A 19,094-nucleotide genomic window follows, 5' to 3' on the forward strand; every position below is an offset into this window, starting at 1 on the left:
CTCAACATAATTTTCTGAAGAAAAAGTCAAAAGCATCTCCAAAAAAAAAACCTAAACACAGCACCGGCTGGGTAAAGACCACATTAATCCATGCGTTACAATCAATACTGAAAACAAGAATTTCAATAGACCAGTTGAGGCATTTTTAGTTACCCTTTCACCTCTGTGGCTTAATTGGCATTTTATTTTATCAAGGCAATCAATGCAAGCCTTTGAAAACAAATGTTTAAGAGGAAATTCAGGACAAACAAATGCACTGAGACAGACATCCATTTGTAAGAAAAAACGTATAAAATCATGTACTGAAAGCCAAACACCTAGTGAACCGGCAAGGTTATAAACCTTTTATGAATCTGCTCTTGTTACTTATCTTCACAGCCTCTTTGTGTTCAGAGAATTTTATTACAGTCAGTATCTGACATGTTTAATACTTCTGCTTTGAAAGGGAGAAAAAAAAAACACCCTTGTAAATGTGGGAGCCTGCGTCCACAATCTGAATCGTCCTTAGTGATAAATGGCTCCCCTTCCCAAGGCATGCCTCCCCTGCCCACTGCGAGCCCTCCTGTGTGGTCATGTGACCCAGTGGACAGCAGCACGGAATGGAAGGAATGCGATCGTATGACTGTTTACCCAACCAGCGTCATGAGGAATAGACCCCACTTTCACACACACTCGCTCACACATGCACGCTCCGATGCACACATTACCATGCTACTATTCATGAGCGCATCTTCTCAAGCACGTATTTATTTGAAACACAACAGAATGAGTTCAAACCAGCAATGTTTAATATTTGTGACCTTATAAAAACTGAGATTCAGCTGCACCTAATAACAAATAAGCTTTCCGCCAATGTATACTTTGTTAGGATACAACAACATTTAAATCGATACAAATTAAGTTCCTAGCAATGCACATTACCAATCAAAACTGGAGTTTTGATATAAACAGTTGAAGATTTATTAGCCCCCCTGAATTATGAGCCCCCCTGTTCATTTTTTACCCAATTTCTGTTTAACAGAGAGAAGAGGATTGCAAAACATTTCTAAACATAATAGTTTTAATAACTTTCTAATAACTGATTTATTTTATCTTTGCCATGATGAAAGTAAATAATATTTGACTAGATATTTTTCAAGACACTTCTATACAGCTAAAAGTGACATTTAAAGGCTTAACAAGGTTAATTAGGGTAACTAGGCAGGTTAGGGTAATTATTGTTATAACAGTGGTTTGTTCTGTAGACTATCAAAAATATATAACTTAAAGGGGCTAATAATTTTGACCTCAAAATGGTTTTAAAAATCTTAAAACCTGCTTTTATTCTGGCTGAAATAAAACAAATAAGATTTTCTCCAGAAGAAAAAAATATTACTGTAACACTGTAAGACATACTGTATTTACTGTAAGACATACTGTAAACATTTCCTTGCTGTCAAACATAATTTGGGAAATATTTAAAAAAGAAAAACAAGTTAAAAGGGGGCTAATAATTCTGACTTCAACTGTATATACAGAAGAAAACTTACTAAATGTTTCCATGAAACATGATCTTTACTCAATATTCTAATAATTTTTATTATTAGAAAAATCATTTTGACCCATCCAATGCGTTTTGTGCGATTGCTAAAATATACCACGTGCACCATAAGACTGGTTTATGGTTACATATTAACTTAGGCAACATAATATTCTACCTAATGTTTATTTGATAGTCTGAAAACGATGACTGACGTCGCACTAATGCTTTTAATTCATCTGTAAATACCCTCCTTCCGGACCAAACATTTTCTTTCATTCAGAGAAATAATGACTGGCCATTGAGATCCACTATCATTTACCGAACAGCAGTGATGATCTTAATCTCCCTCTCTCTCAAAAAAAAATGGAGCTTACACAAAACCCAACGGTCATTTCAAGGATTCTAACATCCTTTTACCGGCAACATTCACAGATGGGAAAAACACAGTGAATCGCTGGCAATTATTTTCAAGGGCTTTGAAGCTGTTCTTTTCATTTAGGTTTTTGTGTAAACTTATGTAACCTGCATTACATATCAGATGTTTCTTCAAATCCTGCATTATGCTTGCACCATTTTTTGTTTCCAGGATAAAAACTGGCTGATTTAAAAGAGCAGAGAAAGGTCTGCTGGGTTCACTGTGGTTGGTGTAAGTCTAAGTTTAAAGAGCTGCAGTGCATAAGCTGCAGAAACCCAAGTGGGAGCTGGTGAGCTGCTGAAAAAAGCACAGTGGATGTGTTGATCACTGTGAGGAAAACATTGCTGGTTTTGCTTAACAGCAAGCTGTCTGACAGAAGCAAGGGAGTTGGATCAAATGCGTTTACGAACAGTAGACCATTAATAAAAGTTCAACTTTATGTTAAAAATATTCTCCAGGCTCTTGGCTAAGAGGTTTTTGGCAGAGCTTGAATGTTCTTGGCAGTTTGTATGTAAGCAAACAAGTCAATTATCAACTAATAGAGGAGGGAATGCAGTGATCCATTCAAGTTCGACTGCATACTGTGTCTTTGAAAAAAAAAAAAGAAAATCACAAACCTGCTTTGACATTTATACTGGCTGTCCCACTTGCTACTCTGAGGAATAGTGTAAGGAATGAGAATTCAGTCAATTTATTCACACTCATGTCTTTTCAAATCAACATGGAGCTCTTTCTTTTGTGCAACAGGGAAAAAAATTATGTATCTGGAAGAACGAAGGCAACCAAACATTTTTGGTGACCAATGATTTCCACTGTTTGCACAAAAAATGATTACAAGAAGCCATATATGTTTTGAACTGCAGTGAGTAAATAATGAGAGAAACATTGATCATATAAAAAGGAAAAACTGAACCCGTCCATTCTCCAAATGACCCATCTAGTTCCTGTTGTCCATCTTTTCCTCTCCCTTTGACCCATCTGAGGTTCTATCCCTGGACGAGCCACATGCTGATAGATTTTGACAGCTGTTATCCAGGTCACAGTATCCCTGGAGTCCATGTGTACAAATGCTGAAGTCAAATAGCCATTGCAACACAGAACACAGAGAACTAAAGTACTATCAGCTTCATATAGACACATAGATTGGTTTGTAGATTACCATTGCACTTGCTGGAGGTAATCAAACATATATACCTTTTTTCAACCAGACAATAATTTAAAAATCACATTCAAGATATAATAAATATTGAATTAAATGCAAGACAGAGATCATTCAAGAGATGTGTCAACATTTCCTACGGTCATCAACTGCAGAAGACCATTGTAAACACTGACAGGAAGTGGGATAATCAATAACTTCCTTGTACAACCCACACTTCCTTCTCCTGAAAATGATTCACCTAACCACTGACCAGCAAAGCAAGCAATCCAAAATGCAATAATTTTTTTGTCTTCATGTTTGGCATTGAAATGGTTCCAAGTAAAGCCAGAACATAACATTTATGCATATATAGTGTGTATGTGTGTCTTTATACGATTAAGATTAAGAAATATCTATATATGACAAAGCATTCAAAGATTGACATACACCTTGTAAAACTCCAAAAAAAAAGGAAACCAAACAAAAATTTCATAACTGAAGGTAGGATTGAAGTTGAAAATAAATCATAACTGACAGGTCTTATCGTGGTTTGACAGTGTGGTTTGGCAACCTATCGGTACAGTGTAAATCTAAGTTGATGCACCTCTTAAAGACAGGATGGAAAATTATTGGGCATGATGAATTTTTTATTTTTTAAAATGATTTTAATTAATTGATTGATTTATTTTAAGTTTTATATGAGAATTGTGTCATTAATCAGGTGGAAGGGATTCTGAATGATCCAACTCATTTTTTATTTGGACATTATGAACTGCTTCCCTCTGGTAGGAGATATAGAGTCCCTAAGTGTAGGTTGAACCAATATAAGAAATCTTTTATCTTATCTTAAATAGCTTATCTTAATTAGCATTATAATTATTGTAACGGCTGTATTTTGTATTGTTTTTATTGTTTGTTTTTATGAAATGTCTGCAGCAATATTGTGATGCACATAACAAATTTCCTGTCAAGGACAATAAAGTTTACTGCTACTATTACTACTCCGATACAGGCTGCAATGGGGACAAAAAGATGACTGTAACCACATGCAAACGTTAAAGGCCATTTTCACTAACACCAGTTTATAACTTCAAACAAAGTGTCCTTAAATCTTTTTTTTCCCACATTCATATTCTACACACTAAAAAGCACTGCTTTTCTTCTCATTTATTAGATGAGAAATATAAATATTTCTCTCGATAATTAATATTTTGATTTTTGTGCATTCCATTGCACATTAGAGCGTCATCTAGCAGTAACTTAGACAAACCAAAGAAAAGTAAAAGCAGATTTATACTTCTGACCCCATCTATAGATATTTTATAACAAAAGAGATTCTTTGAACAATATCTTCAGCTTTAAGTATTCCTATAGTGTTTTAAAGTTTCTTTAGTGTGTAATATTAATGTTTGAGCATGAAAAAAATGCAAGAAGTCCACTGCAAAGTGAATTATATACACCAGTAACCACTGTTCCTCTCAATTGCCTAGATTGTACTTTTAAGATTTCTTCCAGCAGCACACACATCACAATATCCAACATTCCCACCCTCGAGCAACATTATCTTATGTTAACGTTACTGATAATTTAATGTATTTGTGTGCATTAGAGTGTTTGACAGTTGATTGACACAAACAACATTGATGCAACATGCCATCTGAGAGCCAGTATTGTGTGATTGATTCCTGTCTGTGTGCTCAGAAACCAGTATCAGAAGCTTAATCTGACTTTTAAAAACATGGAGCCCTATCATACACATGGCGAAATGTGGCGCAAGGCGCAATTGTTGTTTGCAAGTTTCAGCTCGACGCAAGTGTCATTTTGACGTTTTGCACCCTGTTGTTTAAACAGCAAATGCATTTTTGTGCTCATATGTGCGCCCATAGGCGTTCTGGTCTAAAAAAGGAGGCGTGTTAAGGTGCATTGCTGCCGCTTTGCTATTTTGAGGAACTAAAATAGAGAGCAGGTCTAAAGTCCAGCGCAGAGCGCGTTAGTTGTTCACCTCGCTTACACATTGCCTAATACACACAGGATGTACAGCAATACGCAAATATCTTTACAAATGAAAAATGTTAAAATTACCATTTTCTACATAAATATAAAAACCACTGCCTTCATGCCTTCATCTCAGGGGGCTTTTTTCAGTTTATTCATGACAATTTGCTTTTGTATAATGTTATTATTAGTAGTATTTATTATATGCATATTTATATTTGTTTTATTAAAAACAAGCTTAGATTTGCCCACCCATCAGGTTTTAGACCATATAGAACATGGCATTTGTATTTGGATATAACTCGTTTTTTTGACCACACTTCGTTGTTATTGTTCAATTATTTATTTGCTGGAAATTAGAACTGAATTTAGAAATAGTTTTGAAACAAATCTGTGAGCTTAACAAACAAAATTAATTATGTAGGCTAATGGATGTCTGCACACAACACGTTTCCTTATCCACGAAAGACAGTTAAGGTGAAAGTAAAGAATGAGGATGCTCATCTCTCATTCTCGCGCTGCATATGGTCTGATTAACTATTTTCTTGCTAGTGAAGCGTTCAGTCGTTTCCTCTTACAAAGTCTGCCATGTAAATAGCAAATGCGCCATGGCGCGACACAACTGACTCTTAAAGGGAATGGGAGATGAGACTCTGATTGGTCTATTCTCAAAACACATCTATACCTCATAAAGAGAATAAGCTCAATCCTGTTAGACCATGCGCCGTGGCGCAAAGCGGATTTTTCCGTCCTTAAAATAGCAAAAGTGGATTCTGACATGCCCTTAATGCTTTTGCGTCCTGCGCTTTGGACTTTGCACCTATTGTTAAAATAGAGCCCATGTAGAGGTTTCATTTGTTACTGCTGGAGTAACTGAGGCACAAGCTGTAAAGGCTCCACCCTCTTCTGGAAAGAGGGCGGAAAGCAACAGCTTATTTGCATTTAAAGTGCCACACACAAAAAAAGGGTTTTGGCTTTCACCCAAAGGAGAGGCATTTATAGCATGGTATAACAAATAATCTGTGTGGTCTTTTGGGATAAAACTTTACTGACACATTCTCGGAACGCCTGGGAGTTGTTGTACACCTCAAAACAAAACAAAAAATATATCCCTTTAAGAATCACCAGAGAGAGTGAGCATTAACGCCTGCACATTAATATAACTACAGTGACTCCAAGAGCATCTGCTTCACTCTACAGTGTGTGCAATTATTGAAAATCCCTTCATCCCTCTCAGGGGCATTAAACAATATTAAGACTTGTTAAAGAAAAGGGAAAATGAGGTCATGAAGGGATGCTTAATGCCGGTAATGGCAGAAGTGCTGCAGCAGTGCTAGAGAAAGATTACACAGCACATCCAGTGATGAAGCTGAAAATAAATGCGATGGAGCACAAAAAGAGTAACTCTTTCCTTTCTGCGAGACAGACCGTGTTGCGCTGATGTGGTGATGAAAACACGGCGAGTCCCCCAGGATGGAGCGCAGCACTGCAGCAGGGAATCACGGGTAGGAGTAGCATGCCTGCGAGACCATGTGACAGACCCTGTAAAACATGCCCTCTGGCCTTAACGCTGCTTCCATCTCTTTTTGGCAAATCTTTAAAAGCAGACAGCTGTACATGGATTTCTAGGAGAAGGCTGGAATGTTAGACAGCACGGCGGGAAGCTTTGCATGAGAAAGCAAAACATCATTTTTAGTGGTGGTAGTAGTAGAGGAGCAGCCTGCTAAGTGCATCACCCACCACTCTTTATCCTATTCACCAAGAGTTGACATATTTTTTAGTGTGTAATTTCTTTTGAAAAAGCAAAGCGTTTATATATAGAGAGAGACAGAGAGAGATAGGGAGGGATAGAGAGAAAGAGAAAGAATAGGCTCTATTTTAACGATCTAGGTGCAAAGTCTAAAGCGAATAGCGCAAAAGCATTAAAAGCATGTCAGAATCCACTTTTGTTTTTTGAAAGACAAAAGAATACGCTCTGCGCCATGGCACATGGTCTAACAGGGTTGTGCTTATTCTCTTAATGAGTTATGGGTGTGTTTTGAGCATAATTTGCATTAAACCAATCAGAGCATGGTTTCTGCATGTTTCATCTAGTTAAATTTAAGACTTAAGACATTTGAAGACCATTATGAATTAAATTTTAGACTTATGCAGGGCTACATGCTAAGGATTTTTTTTAAATATTCCAGTTAGAAAATATTTTCACTAGCCCTATCTAAAAATTATTACAAATTTATACAATTTAATAATACAATACTAATAATCTTCTTTGCATATTTTTTTTTATTAATTTTCAGATCTATCCATTTCCAAACTCTATATGCCTTACCAAAAATAAACAAAACACAGCTGTCAATTACTTCAGTCAACAACAATAATAATTTAATAATAAAAAATATAGGTCAAGTCAATATCCTCAGTAAATAAACGGAGAATTTTTAAGCAAATGTTACTGCAAGGAAATCCTTAAATGCTATTTTTCCATAAAAAGTTAAACGTTTTATTGGGATGAATGGTTGGTGATTGGACGGGTGTTAATGGCCAGATTGGGTAGCTATACATGACCAAAGAAAAATTAAGACCTGTTATAAAAAGATTTAAGACCTACAACACAATATTTCAGTAGATTTAAGATTTACTTTTACTTTTTAAGGCCTAAAATTTAGCTTTTGAGATTTAAGACGTTTGAATACTTTTTAAGACCCCACGGATACCCTGTCAGAGTCTCATCTCCCATTCCCTTTAAGAGTCAATTGCATCATGCCATGGCGCATTAGCCATTTACATGGCAGACTTTGTAAATGAAAAACTGAACGCTTCACTAGCGAGAAAACAGCTAAGCAGAGCATCTGTTCGAAGATAAAGATCGAGCCTCCTTCAATCTGCCTTTTTACCTTCTCTTTACTTTAATTTTACTCTTTACCTTTACTTTCATGGAGTCGAGAAACGATGTTGTACACACTCCACTGAAGACATCCATTAGCCTACATATTTAATTTAGTTTGTTAAGCACAAATATTTGTTTCAAAACTATTTCTAAATTCAGTTCTAATTTCCAGAAAATGAATAAATGAACAATAATAGAAGTATGGTAAAAAAATAAAATAAAAAAATTATATCCAGTTATATCAAAGCACACGTCCTATTCTTATGCCCCATATGGTGATGCATAAGTCTCCAAAACCTGACAGGTGAACAAATCTAAACTTGTTTTTATTAAAACAATTATAAATATGCATATAATAAATAATACTAATAATAATAATACTACTACTACTAATAATAATAATAATAATAATAATAATAATTACACAAATGTGAATTGTCATAAATAAACTGAAAAAGCCCCCAGGGATTAGACATGGAAGTAGTGGTTTTTATATTTATGTAGAAAATTATAATTTTTGTAATATTTTAATCCTTTATTTTTTATTTGTAAAGATATTTGTGTTTAGCTGTAGACCTGCTTTTAGATGGTTAAGGGCAGGGTGTATTTTAGTTCTTCAAAATAGCAACGCGCCAACGATGCGCCTTAACACACCTCTACTTTAGACCAGCATGCCCATGAGTCCACAAAGCGGCACAAATGGATTTACTGTTTAAACACAGTGGTGCAAAACATGAAAATTAGGGTTGCGCTGGTCTGAATATTTTGCGCTGGGTGTATGATAGGGCCCATAGATCTCCCTTAATCACCCTAATGATTCTTTAGCATTACTTACCAACACACATAAACGTCTCTCCATACCCATCTCTCTTTCTCTCAGTAAACCAGACACACAACCCCAGGAAAGCCTTGGGAACATATCTTACTGGACAGGAGGAAACAGTAGCAGCAAGAAAACAAGAATGCTTTATTCATGGCTTTCACAAAAAAAATAAAAAATACAAAAATCAACCTGATCTATCTAAAAACAAAAACAAAAATAAAAACTTTAACTTACTCTGACAAAAGATCTATTTGCTCCACCACTCATCCCTTCTTCCATTAATGTATTTGCTTAGAGCATCTCTTGCGGTGACACCTGTCAAAATATTGCACTCCTCCACATCACCGCCTGTCCATAATGGAAGTCCCAAAACTTCTCTGATTTCTTTTGTTATCATAAACCACAGGTGCTCGAGTCAGCATTTCAGCTGATTTTCATTTCCAACAACAACTATAATCTCGTGTAAGCAGACCTTCAGACTAAGGACAGGTCTAGAGTCCATTGCAGCTTTCACATGGCCAAAGACCACCCGAGGGGCCATGCTTACAAATGAAACCAATCTCATATCTTTTTGTTCAGCGTCATGATTAAGGTTGTGAAAATATAAAAGTTGACATACTGGAAATGATATACCTGCATACAACCAATAAATCATTAATTCAAGAATGTGGTGTAAATTCAACAAGAGTCTGTGCCCTGAAATCCACATACTTCTTACAGTTTTGTAGTTAGTCAATCATGATAAGCGCTCAGCGGCACAAGTGTAAAGACGACGGCTTTCTTTATCCATTAGGGGATTGATGCCACAACAGCTGATGGGATCAAAACTTGAAAACTCCGGAAGCGTTTCCCATTTTTTGTGCCTTCATGCAGGCATTTAACCTGTGGTCTATGGAAAGCTGACGCTAAAACAATAACGTTCAGTTAAACGCTGAAGATTATAACTAGCAGTTAGTGGTTTAGTCAAATTTCATTCACTTATTTTGTTTCAGTTTAGTTCCTTATTTATCAGGGGTTGCCACAGCGGAATGAACTACCAACTAAGTATGGAGCGGTATAAGATTCTGACCATGTAACCTTAGATAATAATATCACAGTATGACAGCATTGTGGTTACTGCTCTAAAATAAATAAAAAGTTCTTTTTAAAAGGTCTGGGTAAAAAAAAAAAAAAAAAAAACTTTTCCCCTCTGAACACAATAAATTGCATATTTTAGAAAAAAAATGTGTAAATATCTTGGAGCAGTAAACATGTTGGGCTAAATAATTAAAATAAATCATTGACTTCTGCTGTCTTCATTAGTTTAACTTGAAAAAGGCATATTTGGATTTATTTTCTGCTGGAGATACTGTAACATGTAAAAAAATATCTTACATATACCATGCGAACAGTGTAGCAGAACAATTTTGCGGTTTTCAAACCTTGACTTTTCCAAACTATGTTATACCTTGAAACGATTATCATCCCATGCCTACTGCCAACTATTCCATCATATGTCTTACGCAGTGCATGCCCTTCTAGCTGCAACCCAGTGCTGGAAAACACCTATACACTCTCACATTTACACACACACGCATACACTACGACCACTTTTGTTTATCCAATTTGGATAAACCGGAGCACCTGGAGAAAACCCACGCAAGCAACAGGAGACCATGAAAGCTCCACACAGCATTGCCTACTGGCCCAGCCTGGACTCGAACCAGCGACCTTCTTGCTGTGAGGTGACAGTGCTAACCACTGAGCTACCATGTTGCCACATTTAATGCCATAAAAGAAGATTTAGGACTTTCAGAAGATCTAAAATGTATATGACTATTTGGCTTTTCCCAAGACAAGTTTGACTTCAACAAGACTTCAAATTCCATTAGAAGTTTTCCCCTTCATGAACTATTCTGGGATTTTAGTTATGTGGCTTAGCATAAAGAAATTGTTCATTCAAAATGTTGAATTCTGTCATAGTTTACTGAATCTCCTGTGATTCCGAATCTGCTTAACTTTCTATGTTGTGTGGAACATAAAATATTTGAAAAATGATTTGATTTGTCCATAATATGGAAGTCTAAGGTAAACAAAACATCTAAATATAAACTTTTATAATATCCTAAAAAGGTCATAAAGGCTCAGAACAACATGAGTGTGAGAAATTAAGGACCAAAAATATCCCTCTGTGTGATCAGTTGGAGATATTTTTAATTTATTATTTAAATTTTTTTTGGACATTTTGTGTTGCAACACTCACTTGCAGAGAATGAGTGCACATCTGTGAAATCTCTGTGCCAGGCACTCTTACCAAACACCGTCACCCATCGCTGAACCCACTACCGACCTACAGGGACGAATAATATTTAATATGACAAGCATTATGGTTTGTTTACAACTAGTAATGGGAGATTTCAGAGTTAAACAACCTAAGTAGCCATTGACTAGGGGCAACGAAAGGTAAATGGGCAAAATTAGATCTTAATTTTTTCCTGTCTATTTTTCTCATCCAGCACAAACCGAAAGAGACAGCAATACATTAGTGCAAACATTTAATAACTTAACAGCAATCTATTGAAGGACACTTTTCCTTTAAGAGCACGGATTATAATTTCTACCACAGAAAATAAAAAACAGAGGTTTCCATGTGTTATTATAAGGGAATTGTATTATTATCTTATATATAACAATATGACCACGAAAACAACCCCAGTAGCTATCAGAGAGAACAGATAGTTACTTCATAAACCAGCCAAGCATAATCTACAGGTCTAGCATGCAAATCCGCAGGGCACATGCATTTATCTTAATAGTGACAAATATAGGACAATCACCATGCTGTATGAAGATAATAGTGAGCTGCTAACTAAAGATAAATGACAATCATCTGTCAAAAAAAAACAACAACTTTGGATGAGAACCACAAGTTGTATTTTAAAATATGTCTAATACTAACTAAAATGAATACACATGATGCTAATAACTTAAAAACGTTAATAAAAAGGCAGGGAAACAGAGCACCCTACAGTAGTCCGAGCACGGAGTTTGAATGCAATTGATCACTGTAGGTTCCGCCCCGCTGTAAATAATCTGCACTGGCACTAAAATCGTTAACGGAGCTCAAAGATGACACTGTGTTTTGACCGCTATGGTTGCCGTTTATTCTTCCCAGCGGACATCGGTGAAACGTAGGGCATCTCTGGGTGCCAGGAGGTGCCCATGTGTTTCAGTGCTCTTCTTTGTTATGTAAATAAGGTGTATAGTCTTTGGATAAGTCGCCCTGACCACTCCCCACCCCTTTTTTTCCTCCAGCGCCTGTGACTGAATGCGAGTGGCTGATTCCTGCCCGAGGCTCCTGCACTGAACAGCGCTCAGCCTTCACGAGCCACATCAACATTTCTGCTGCCTTTGATCTCATTGCCATACTGTCCAATAAATATATGCCACAAGATTACCTTAAAAGTATTGGTATCAAAGCCTTGTTTTAAATATTAAATTATATAAATATTTGATTTACAAGTCAAATTAAGCAAGCGGTAACAAACACGCTCGGTGATATTTCTGTCACTCAATTTAAGTCTTATTTTTAAAAGGTTCCGAATCACACAATGCCTTTCAGGGGGGTCAATTTCGGGGGTATTTCGGACCAATGCCCCTAGCGGCCGACGAAAGTAGCTACCACAAAGCTATTGATTTTCATGTAGCCATTGGCATTCTTAAGAAAATTCTGGCCAATATTTTAAAGCTGACTTTAATATGAAGTAAAATATATACATGTTCTTTTAAATTAAGTGTGAAGCCATTCATAATATCTTTCTCTTCCACCCGACCTCCTTCACATCTACTGTCAAAAGCACTTTGGTCGTTTAACAAACAAAAAACCTACTCGGCTTCGTTTGTTTAAGCTTGACTTGCTTTTATTTAACCAGTCTACTATATTTGACCATTTTTATACTCTATGTGCATTAGATTTTAGATTAATAATCTGTTGAAAAGTGGATAATTAATTTCTACTTTTTAAATCTCATTTACAGTGTCATTAAATTGTAACCAATTCAACTTTTAATGAGCTATAAATAAATAAATATAATGAGGTAATTAAATACACGAGGTAATATGTTTAGTTTTGGTAATATGTAAAATTGTAACTATTAATATGACTTTTTAAATATGCCCTAACCCCACTTTGAAGTCCACTAAGGGCTACAAAGTGTCAACATATGAGATTCTAGCAAACCATCTTTAAAGTCCACTATTACTAAAGTCAAAGGTTACTTTGGTACAAATCCTGATGAACCTATAAAATCACCCCCTACTCAATATACGCCCCTCAGAGCAAACACTGCCTTGTTTTATTTTGTCTCTAATCTATTTGCTCTAATATCGTTTGATCATTTTTAAGTCAAATTAACCAACCCGTTACTTTATGCGCGCATAATATTGCTTACAAAAGTGAGGCTCGGATGTGACAAAAAAGTTGAGTCCAAAAATAAATCCCGTACTTCAGCGTAAATAGCAGCCTGTTTGCAAGAAAAAGTAAAAAAGCTCCACAACGCTGCAACAAGCAAGGTGCACGATTCCTCTCTCCAGCCCCTCTACTCGCTTATCCTGACAGATACAAAGAAATACACAGACACGAGCGAACAGACACAAACACAACTTAAAAAGGCATCGCACTGGCTGTTAGATTTAGCTTGTATTACCTTGCACGGATAATCCACAGTAACCCAGAGAAAGTAGACAGAAGAACAAGATATTCTCCACCGCCATGTACAGCGTTTGATTTCCAGCAGCGGGGTAAAGCAGTGCTTGCTTTATATGACCGCTACAGCTACATGCATATAATGGAATTCGGAGAGGGGAAAGATCTCTTCAGGTTTAATTAGTTGCGCGTAATTTCACGTAATTATTTCCCTGTCGCGCGCTTCCCCAACCTATGTACATAACGTGGTCGTGTTAGTCGGGGAAGAGTCGTCGTGTCTCTCGGCGCCTCATCGCCATGTTGTGTCCAAATGTTAAGTGTGTGAGAGTGTGTGTGTGTGTGTTAGCTCTCTTTACGCACACACGCACGCACACACCAGCGAGTCCCGCTTTAGGTGTCCACTGGAGCTGCATGAAACGCTGCCAGTATCCTCACACACCCCCTTTTCCGTGTACACGGCTCCACGCTAGTTTCCTGTAACCTGCGAACGCGCTGCGCCAAATTCACGACACAACGTTAAATCAAAACACACCGACTAATTTACAGCTTCACATTTCGCTTCTAGTTTTAATTTGATGGGCTGAAATGTTACTATAGCTCGCCCACATTACAAATAAGTCCCTACATTTATATGTTTACATATTTTAAAGGTCCACGAGGCAGGCAAAATCCATTGTTACATTATAACAATATAAATAACATTCACTTCTTCATAGAAGCCAGTCAAAGATTGTGTAAAACACACACACTCATACACACATTAGGGTGGCTGGACCCCTCTATGCCATGACCTTCAAATGAGCTGAGAGAGGATTCTTGTCTCCTGGTGTCTGAGGGGGCGAGAGATCACATGTGCCTCAGTGTCATGTGCTCCTACAGGCTGAGGATCCCTGTCCCTGGCCACTGACACAGCCATGTGCACGAGACCCTCACTGTCTCTGAACACAAACAGCTAACTAGGGTCAGCTCAACCAGAGCCGCAGGGGACAGCACTGGGGTAAACAACTCATATATATCTGACTGTGTTTCCACACACTCTTTCTCAGATAAATGGTCTGTGAATTATGTATATTTACAAATGTTAAAAGAATGTTTTGTTTAGATTTGTTTTTATATTGTACTGTCCATATCTATCTATCTATCTATCTATCTATCTATCTATCTATCTATCTATCTATCTATCTATCTATCTATCTATCTATCTATCTATCTATCTATCTATCTATCTATCTATCTATCTATCTATGGAACCCTATCAAACATGTTTAGTTTCTTTATAATGGAAAAAAGCTATTTGCATTATCAAAGAAAATGAAATGGTCATGAAAGTTGCGACTTCAGAATTATTACTTTTAAAGAGCTATTATGACCCACAAAAGCAGGAGTTTACAAACTGGGAATCACAAACTCTCAGCAGACTCTCAGCATTTGTTCGGAATCCATGGAAAAAAGGTTCTACACCAACAGACACCAACTAATGGCAATATTTACCAGATTACAATATGTCAGTTCCCAGACTACAAGACCCAACAAGTGCGGTTTATTTATAAACGAATTTCGAGAGGATCACATGCTTATGATTGATCACGACTGGTCCCGCATCAGCTTCACATATTGGGCCAATCAGTAACTCACTATAACCAGAGATTTTCACTTCAGTCATCTTCATCTTGAAAAATCCCCCCTTCCACCCCTATTCCTCCACCTTCTCCAGGGCAGCCCAGTGGTTAGCAGTAGCACTGTTGCCTCACAGCAAGAACGTCACTGGTTTGAGCCCTTACCGGGCCAATTGGCCAATTATTGCATGTTCTCCCCATGTTCGCCTGGGTTTTCCCCGGGTTCCCCGGTTTCCTCCCACTGTCCAAAGACATACATTATAGGTAAATTGACTAATCCAAAATGGCATCATAAGACAGCTATATCTCTTAACTACTCCTAACACGTTTACAAGCAGGAGAGTTCTCGAGACCTACCTGAGCTCAAACTCCCCTTTCACCCTTCAAACGGGATATGCAGCATATATTCAGGGCTCAGGGCTATTTCCCAGGACAGCATGTCAAACATGCTTTATTATGAATCATCAGCTATGTTTGAACTATTGAAATGTAAAACAAGTGAAACCAAATGAATGTGTTTGTTGATGCACTGTGAATTGGCCTATGTGCCTTAAGAATATTCCACTACAATAAATGTATGAAATTATGTCAAATCTTCAATGACAAAGGAACAAAATCATTATTTATACTGTAAGTCTTAAGGCAAAGTTGTGATCTTTTGACCATAATTGATTTTTTCGTTCCACTTGTTTACATTCACCCTAGTCAGGACTGGATATCTGTGTACCATGATCATTTTACAGCATGGTTAAGTTAAAAGCTGTAGTGAATGTCTGCTGAACACACTTAAACTTATAAATTGTTCTGCTTCACTCTAAGTTTAGCTGCAGTTCATATTCTGAAGTGAAAATATAGTACAATAAGATTAACCTTTCTGTAATTGAATGAATTTTAATAAATGAGTTAGAGAGAGAGAAAGAGAGAGATTATGTTTGTGAATAATCGACATTCAACATCACTATAGTGAAGCTGTGAGAAATATAATGCAGCTTTAAGTGTAGCGAAGCTTTTACAATTCACAGGGCAGGGGTCAAAAGCAAATTTCTGTGCTCTTGAATGATTCTTTGTGTGCACAATCTCTTACCAATGTATATAAAGTTTTCACCACAATAATGTGAGTGCATAAAAGGCACATCTGCTTTATAATATGACTTTAAAACGCTACTCCACTGTGGGCAAATGTGTTGCCCTTGCATTGTGGTTGCTTTGAAATCAGGGCCCGTCAGGGGCGGACTTAGTGATTTGGGGGCCCTTAGCATTTTCAGGTATGGGGTCCTAGCATTTTCGAAAAATAAACCATGTTAAAAATTATTTAAATAAATAAATATATATATAGAATACATAAAATATCTAAAGTATACTTTATATATTTTATTTTTTAAAGAAATCTTTATGTTCTTAATGTAAACAGCAATAAATTCACACATAAAAACAAGTTCGCAAACTAACTATGTACAGCAGGGATGTCCAAACTTGGTTCTGCAGATTTTGGCTCCAACTTGCCTCAACACACCTGCAAGGATGTTTTAGAAAGCCTAAAGCTGCGGTCACACTGGACCTTTCTCCCCATAGACTTCCATTTATACACACATGAATGCGTCAGACTGAAAACGTAAGCTCGTGCGACAAGTTTCGCAGTTTGCTGCGTTCTAAAGTTCAAGCTTGGTGAACTCTGGCCTACAAAATCACATCACTTGACTGCGTAAGACCAACCGAGGATCAAAACATGACCTCTCTGGACAGAAATTTAAAATGTGGAGCAATCGCTCGCTTTTTTAAATGTCTAATCATCTTGTTTAATCCCGCCCCTTTTTGCAGCGCCATACGACAGAATTTTGCAAGCTCAAACTCTGGTGTGACCGCAGCTTAAGAGCTTTATTAGCTAGCCCAGGTGTGTCTGATTGGTGTTGGAGCTAAACTTTGCAGGACACCGGCCCTTCAGGACTGAGTTTGTGCACCACGATGTACAGTTAATTAGCCATTTTTGTGATTAGATTTTAATATTAATTACAAAAAAAAATTTAAGCAAATTTAATTCACAATCTATCAAACTAATCTTTTCACAGTTGAGGCAAGTTAGAGCTAAAATCTGCAGAACCAAGTTTGTTTTTTATATGAATTGAATAATTGTTGTTTGTGAAATGGCAGGCGTTACAATGATCTGCTCACAAGGCTGCAGAGGAGAGAGACGGCTGTGTGGTACTGGGCCACCTGTGAGTGCTCCGAGGCAGGGGAGAGGCCGACGCATCATTCGCAGCTTGTTGAGAAGAGTAGAAATGGTACAACACGGACACATGAGAAAAATCTCCAATAACACCAAAAAATAAAATAAAATAAATTAGCTAGTAACTATTTTGAAAATTTGGCACTGGGGGGGACTGAAAAGATGCTAAGTTGGCAACACTGGACTGGTCTTGTCTTAGAAGCGCTCACACATCGCGCAGGTGCAGTACAGACTAAATGTTCCATTATTCATGGGGGCCCCGGGTTTTGAAAATAATTAATAAAGTTAAAATCTTAACAGTTATGGACAAATTTTCCAACATATAATAGAAAATTTATAAAAGAGCTTTATGATTAATATAGGCTTCTTGGCATTGGTTGGGGTCCCCTAATTCTCCTAAGCGGCTGCTAACCTCGCTTATTGGTTAAGTCCGCCCCTGGGGCCCGTATTTACAAAATATTTTTTCTTACGACTAAGTGTTCTCCATAGTCATAAACATTTTAGATAAGAGTATTCTCTGTTCACAAAACTGCTGAGACAAACCTTTACAAGAACAGAGAGTGGTCTAAAGAGAATAGTAACTATGCACACAGTGATTGGCTGATGGGGACTGAAGAAATGTATTCATGGAAACTGTTGAGCGCAATATTGGGTTGGAAATTTTTAGGATAGTTTTGTGTTTTGTTCACAGTGACTCAGGACATTTCACTGATTTAGGAGCTAGTTTTAATGCTAAAACACTTGAAAGTAAAGTAAATGTTCAGGAGTCCTAATTTTCAGACTGACACACCAGATTTTCTCCTAAATTGGCATGTTTGGAGCTGCTTATATCTTGTTTTATATATGGGTATATCTATTTTTAAGAAGAAAAGGTTTATACTCATCACAAATAATAAAGAAAAAATTCACTGACACACTAGGTCTAAATGAGGTTATCATACACACCAGATGGCAACATCTTAAGGAGAGGGTCCAGCCTTGGGTATTTACAAACCAGATTACAGAAAATCCATGGGAGATTATTACGTAAGCAATTATTCATTACCCACAGAAGTATGTTTTATGGTACAGACTTTCATTTTTCATAGTGTATGCGCATGTGAAATCCGCCTAGAGCAAAGTGTGTACAGAATGAGCTGAGATTTTTTATCTCTCCCAACTGCAAAGCTATGGGCATCCCGGGGGTAGCCGTATCCAAACCGCAGAGGGACTGAACCAGATCAAACAATGGGGATGTCCCTCCTGCAGCTGCTGTCTCTCCAAACAGCACTGCTCCTGTAAGCAGAGTAAATATCTCCTGCCTCTCTCTGCTGTCGTGACTCTAGATTGCTCCGCTTCCACCACATCAAAGGCACTTTTGTCAAAGTACAATAGAGTGATTGTGAGCATGCACTTGTCGTTTTTAGGGTGGGCTGTTATCACTTCAAAACAAAAACATACACATAGAAGAATGATATGCACTTGTAACGCATGCAAAGAAAATATGCCAAAACAGAAATATACTGTACGCACATCTCCACTCAAATGAGTTAATCAGATCATTTAGGTTTATAGACTGCCTGATGTGCAGTTTAAATTTACGGTAAAAAATGACAATAAAATTTAACTACTACATTTTTTTAAATGAATTTACAGCATTCATACAACAATGTTTTGACATACTAACATTTACACAGACGCAGTAGGTAGTGCTGTCGCCTCACAGCAAGAAGGTTGCTGGTTCGAGCCTCTGCTGGGTCAGTTGGCATTTCTGTGTGGAGTTTGCATGTTCTCCCTGCATTTGTGTG

General features: G+C 37.2%; 1 protein-coding gene across 1 annotated transcript in view; it reads right to left on the reverse strand.

The window, feature by feature from the left end:
- The window catches only part of igdcc4 (immunoglobulin superfamily, DCC subclass, member 4), a 123,511-nt gene extending 109,676 nt beyond the window's left edge, over positions 1–13,835 (reverse strand). Inside the window, exon 1 of the mRNA XM_056461598.1 lies at positions 13,469–13,835. Within this exon, the coding sequence (XP_056317573.1) occupies positions 13,469–13,535 (67 nt within the window). The 5' untranslated portion in view covers positions 13,536–13,835. The remainder of the gene's footprint in view (positions 1–13,468) is intronic.
- Positions 13,836–19,094: the final 5,259 nt, after the last annotated feature.

This window comes from Danio aesculapii, chromosome 7 (genome assembly GCF_903798145.1).
Source record: "Danio aesculapii chromosome 7, fDanAes4.1, whole genome shotgun sequence".
NCBI classification, from domain to species: domain Eukaryota; kingdom Metazoa; phylum Chordata; class Actinopteri; order Cypriniformes; family Danionidae; genus Danio; species Danio aesculapii.